Genomic DNA, 5,714 nt, shown 5'->3' with positions numbered 1-5,714 from the left:
GCAGTAAGTAATGACACCGCGTGTAGTAGTCAACTTAAACTGAGGACAATGTGTTCGAATTGTTGGTTGGTTAGTACTTGCAGATGGCAGCCGCAGCTGGTTCGCGCGAAGGGATACCGAAACCCTAGAGGAGCATCGCGAGTGGGTCAGTAGCTGTAAGTACAAACATGAAGGCATGACTGGTGAATTAGTGAAGGAAATCGGTGCAACTAATAGTAACGTTCCGTTTGTATGATTTTGGCTATACTTACAGTGGATGGCAACCGTGGCTACTTTGCCGTTCGATACAGCGAAACGTGCGTATACCATCGGGAATGGTACGGCTGCTGTAAGTAGTAAAGACTGCGAGTTAAATTGGTAACATGACGACGCGCAGAACCGGCTCTGCCAGTTGAGTAGTATTGTTCACGATTTTGTTATACTTACAGATAGCAGCAGCAGTAGCAACAGCAGCAGTACCAATCGGTCCACTCGTGAACGAAACTGCGAGAGGTAAGAAAATGAGTGAACGGAAACGTACAGCGGATAGATAATACTTACGACTTTGCCGGTTTTTTTTTCTACAGCCGTAAGAAACAGATCCGGTCGCGACCATATCCACCACACCGATAGGACGGAATGCGATAATGCGGACAAAACAGCAGCTGTATCACGATGTAAGTAAATATAGAGGCAACGAATATCGTAACTAATGAGGAAACTAATTATCGTTTGTTTGTTTTCTGTTTTAGTACTTACCTAGACGCGGTATGGGGTTCAACTGTCGACGACCTCACGGTACACAATATTTTTCGTGGAGACACCTTCCTCGTCGGTACGTTCCGGGTTCGGGATTAGCACAGCTATGTTCGCCCGTGATGTTACACGCGATAGCGCGACGTACAGCTGGCCATGGGCGAAAACATCCTGCGGCAGATAGAGACCCAAATGGTGCAGTGATTGCCCTTGCGACTTGTTGATGGTCATCGCAAAGCACAGTTGCACCGGAAACTGTTTACGGCGGATCTGGAACGGGTGCCCTATATCGTTGCTGTCACAGTAGATGCGAGGCAGCAGCACGTCCTCACCTCGCCGCTTGCCCGTCAGTATTTTGGCTCGCAAACAGTTCCGTTTTAGGTCCACAATCTGGAGACGCGTATCATTACACAACCCCATATCGGAATTGAGGTTGCGCAATAAAAGGACCGGCGCAAATCGCTTCAGCCGCAACCGGTACTCCGAAGGAAGCTGCAGATGTTCGTGTTCCTCCGGGTTGACCAACGTATCGACCGAACGATACTCCTGTTCAGGCTCAGGTATTCGGTCTAGTACCACGTTGTTCACGCTGGTCACATCAACGTTCAGCGGCGACAAAATCGCGCGATCCGAAAAGAAGGCCGGGTCCCGATAGTACCGTGCGATGTCGGGTAGATCTTCGCGATCAGGGCGTTGATGTCGTGTGCCGGATTCCCCGAACGGGACACTACCATGTCCAGCGGTAGCTTCGCGAACGAACGGTCCAGCCCTGCAAACGTATCGTGCCGTCCTTCACCGATACGCAGCAGAAAGTTGGCGAAATGCTGCAGCTCGCTGGTTCGAGTAGCGTTTGGTGCCGTGCGTACCCGCATGTTGACGCGCAACCGAAGCGACCTGTACAGGGCCATAGCGTGCTCTTCTTGATGCTTTCGTTAGCAATTTGTGCATCCGTGCCCTTCGGTACGATCGGCAAAATTTGCCGAAAGTCACCGGACAGCAGCATCACCTTGCCACCGAAAGCACGCTGCACGCCCGTCACGTCCTGCAGGGTTCGATCGACTGCTTCGGGCGCGTACCGACTACTCATCGACGCCTCATCCCACACGATCAGCGTTGCCTGACGAATTAGCTCGGCTCGTTTCGACTGGTTCGGGATCCTGCAGGTGGAGTATTCGTTTAAGTCGAGTGGCAACTTAAACGTCGAGTGTACAGCAACAGTGCTGCTTTGCCACTTGCTGCGGTCGCAAGCGCAATTCCTGATCGGCGACGAGTGTACGCTAAAATCGTTGAGCTGGTGTAACGTTCCAAGGGTAGCATCAAGCTCCGTGACCGGATATGCTCGCTCAGCAGTGATGAACTCGTTCACATCGTCATCGTCCATGAGGTGTGCCTGAACGTGTTCATACTCGGCAAGCTGAGGCATTCCCGGGAAGCTGGCCAAATCCGTCGCTGGTGTCGTCCCACGCAGGTAGCGATCGATCGCGCTCAGCACACGGAAGTGTTCGATGTCACGCAGCAGCAGGTTCAAATCGGACACTTCCGGCGTGTACCGGTCGCGATTGCGGCGGTGAAAATCTTCACACAGCTCGACCGCATAGCTGTCCCACAAACTGCGCGGGTTTTGGGGCATCCCGGAAGCGAGGATGAGCGCGAATAAATGGCGCAACTGGGCGGGCATACGATAGGAGACCGCTTCCCGGAGAGCACGATCCCACTCAGAGTCATCCTGCAGCAACCCTTCCTGGATGGCGGCTTGCTGGAACGTTTCGCACACCGTACCGTTGACGGTTCGCAGATCCTCGTACGATGTTGGACCCTTCCGGTAGCAAAGCAGCAGCCGCAAGCAGTAGCGTTCCATCAGCTGCATGCCACAGGACACCATCCGGCCGATCACTGTTTTGTGTCCGGTACGTACGCGACGGATCCAGTGGACGGTTCCTGCCACGATTGTCGCTGACCCGCCGCTGGTTAACCGTACCGGCAGTAGATCGGTACGTCGTGGTACAACAGAGCTCGAGCAAAGCTGTCGTGTGCCGAAAGCTGGAAGAACCGTGTCAGCATAGTGTGTTTACCGCGGTTCAACACTCTCGAAACGTTTTCATTTGCCCGGAAGAAAACGTTCTGACGACGGTGTGTTTTCGCCTGCAACTCGAATCGTATAATCCGCCAGCAGCTGTCCGTCAGTGACAGGTAGCGCGCGTCGATGTGCTGTTGAATCTCGTCGCCGCCTACCGCCAGGGAAACGCTGAGCCGGTCGTGCCCCTTGTACACGTTTTTGTACAAATACTTGACGCTGCTGATTGAAGTACACGCCTCGATGTTGATGTGGCAGTTGTACTTGTGCGTCAATCATGGATTGTAGGGCACGACGTACCGGTTGTCCAGTTCGGTTCCTTGCACCGTCACACTGCGCCCACTGCTTCGGCGACGGTACTGTGGATAGCCATTTTCCGTGCTGTGCGTCTGGTCGGAGAATGGCTTCGGGAACCGCTTCGAGCATTTGCCGTCCTTCATGCAAGGTGCGGTGGGGTTGGCAGCCCCGCTCGGTCCATGCATCATGCATGACTGCACCGTATGGTACAGCTGCGGGCACGTTACCGGATCGGGCAGCTAGGCCGATCCGAACCGATCGTAGCTTTCGGGCGTCTGCGGTTTGTCTTCCTCGGCGAGAACCATGAGCAGGTGAGCATGGGGTAGGCCACGTATCTGAAACTCGATCACATGAATGCGAGCCATCTCAAGACCGAGCACTCCCATGCTTAGATCCTTCAGGATGGCTTTCAGCTTGAGCCGGGAAACACGCACGGTAACATCGGGTCGATCCGGGGCCCACTGTCCCGGGAGTAGGCTTCCTGTTATTTCCGGCCATTTTGGGTTGCTAGTGACGGTTACGAACAGGTCCGGCTTGCTCAACGCACGGGCAATGGCCATCGCGTCCTGATATTGCGCCTGCATGTAGCGGTTGCTACCGACGAATGACGGTCCAAAGATGACACGCGTACCCGTACGCGAGAGGTTCGACGGTTGTGGTACTTCCACAGGCATATTGTTCGGCTGCAGATTCGCGATCGTTCCTTCAGCGCCTGCCAGATCCATAAAACTCACGTACGCCTCGGTGCGAAGCTGTGCCTGGTGTTCTCGCAGATACTTCAAACGCTGTATCTCCATCTTGCAGTACAGGTCGACACGGTACTGCTGGAACAGTCGCCCGCCACGATGCAGTAACGTTTCGTCGTTCTCCCGCCAGGCTAAACGATACGCGGCATATTCACGTGGCGTGATTTGACTCGTCGAACGCTCCGACTGCGCTTCAAGATCATGCTCTTCGAACATGCCAGCACCACCATCGGCATGCATTCCGGCTGCTGCTGCTGTCTTGCTCGGCGTTGCACCTTTGGCATACTGTGCGTCCAACCGGCTTCACCCCGCGGAAACAGGATGGGGTATTGCAGCGCGTCTACCAACTGGTTAGTTTCGAAAACTGCCTGCAAAGATCCCGTGGCACGATGTTGCAGCACAATATCCCGCGAAAAATCCCGGGCTCCGGTGGAATCATCGCACACGAACACGCCGCCAACCTCATCTGCGGTCGGTGCGTTGTAGCGGTGTTGATCGATGCCTAGTACCCGCGACTGGATAGAAAGGCGAAGGTCATCTCGCACTGACATGCTTTCGTACGCATGCATGAACATCGCCGCAATTGGGTTGTGTGTGGTAAACACACGCTGCAGAGTGGCCAAAATGTTGCAATTCACCGCACCCCCCAATGCTGCCGCCCGAGTGTTCAGCATTGCGTCGTACTGCCTTTCCGCGCTTGGATCGTAGAAGTACAGCTGGGCGTAGCATGGTGCATGTCCAGGAAGCACAGCGAGCGACCCGATCCGATGGCAAAGCGCACCTTGTATCCGAAAATTGTACACTCCGCCGCCAGCGACCCGTCGATCCTGACGTACGGGGTCATTTCCTCGGATCGATGCGCCGATCGAGGTGAAGGCAAACGCGTTGTTGTACCGGCGGATGTTGCGCATGAATTCCGATACATCAAACAATTGGCGCAATTCTGCTGGCGGCTCGGGAAACGGTAGCAGCAAAACTTGTCCACTGTTGCAGCAAACAGTGGGCGGCTCTCCAGGCCACTTGAGAGCGGAACAGAAGCTGCAAGCGGCTCGTGCTGCAAGCGTGTGAAGCGCAGGATGGTTGTACGCTTCGTGGTTGGCGTGTCCCACTCTCAGTTGCCCTGTCATACCATGCTGGAATAGGTATCGGCGCTGCCGATCTGCCTCTTGGTCGCGAAGTTGGCGCACGTACGTTTGCAGCTGCTGTTGCACGGGCACGGTGATAACTGGTGCTGGTGCCGGTACCGATACCGATGCTGTTCTCGCTCAAGATGGGCCTGGCTGTGGGCTGGTGGGATCGACTACAGCTGCAACAATCGGGGCTGGTACAATTGGTCCTCCTGAGGATACAACGCTGGTGGAATTGGCTTCGCGCCGCCGGGCTCGGTAGAGGGCGCCCCGTTTCCTAGCCAGTCTTACCTTCCGTTCGGCTGCTGTTTCTCGCGGTGGGGTGGAGTACCGTGCGTCGATCTCCAACCGGCTCGGATCCAAAGTACGTTGCTGTCCTGATACAGTCGGCGACGTTGAAGTTAGTGCAGCTGGTGTTGCTGGTGCAGCTGGTTCGACTGCTGGTGCTGGTTCTGCTGCACCGGAAGAAGCAATCGTTGCTCGAGCATGGCATCGCTTTTTGGCTCTGTACAGTGTCTGCCACTTTCACGCGAGCCGTGCCTTCCGTTCGCTAGCTGTTTCTAGCGGCGGGGTGGGGTATCTTGCAGCGACATCCCTTTCTCTTGCGCCAGAATTTTGTTGCATCTCTTCGTTGATACCTGCTGTTGGCGTAAAGGAAAGACACTCTGGATTGCTGTGGACATTATGCTTAGCATATACGTTAAAATACCTGACACGGTGTCAACCGGGACACTA

The 5,714-nt window shown here is 54.9% G+C and overlaps 1 protein-coding gene across 1 annotated transcript; it reads right to left on the bottom strand.

Annotated features, from left to right (window-relative positions):
* Positions 1–756: 756 nt before the first annotated feature.
* On the bottom strand, positions 757–3,291 carry LOC128298153 (uncharacterized). The gene is made up of 4 exons (XM_053033898.1): positions 3,110–3,291; positions 2,842–3,028; positions 1,602–2,758; positions 757–1,504 (listed from the first exon to the last, which is right to left on the bottom strand). Exons 1-4 carry the CDS (start codon positions 3,289–3,291, stop codon positions 757–759), a joined length of 2,274 nt encoding a protein of 757 aa, XP_052889858.1.
* Between the last annotated feature and the right edge of the window lie 2,423 nt (positions 3,292–5,714).

This window comes from Anopheles moucheti, chromosome 2 (genome assembly GCF_943734755.1).
Source record: "Anopheles moucheti chromosome 2, idAnoMoucSN_F20_07, whole genome shotgun sequence".
NCBI lineage: Eukaryota > Metazoa > Arthropoda > Insecta > Diptera > Culicidae > Anopheles > Anopheles moucheti.
This window is presented reverse-complemented; position numbering and strand designations above follow the sequence as displayed.

Coding starts and splice junctions, on each gene's coding strand:
- LOC128298153 (XM_053033898.1), bottom strand. CDS start 3,291: ATGCATGGACCGAGCGGGGCTGCCAACCCCACCGCACCTTGCATGAAG. Junction 3,029..3,109: donor GGAACCGAACTGGACAACCG/GTACGTCGTGCC, acceptor TTCAATCAGCAG/CGTCAAGTATTTGTACAAAA. Junction 1,505..1,601: donor GGTTGCGCGTCAACATGCGG/GTACGCACGGCA, acceptor ATACGTTTGCAG/GGCTGGACCGTTCGTTCGCG.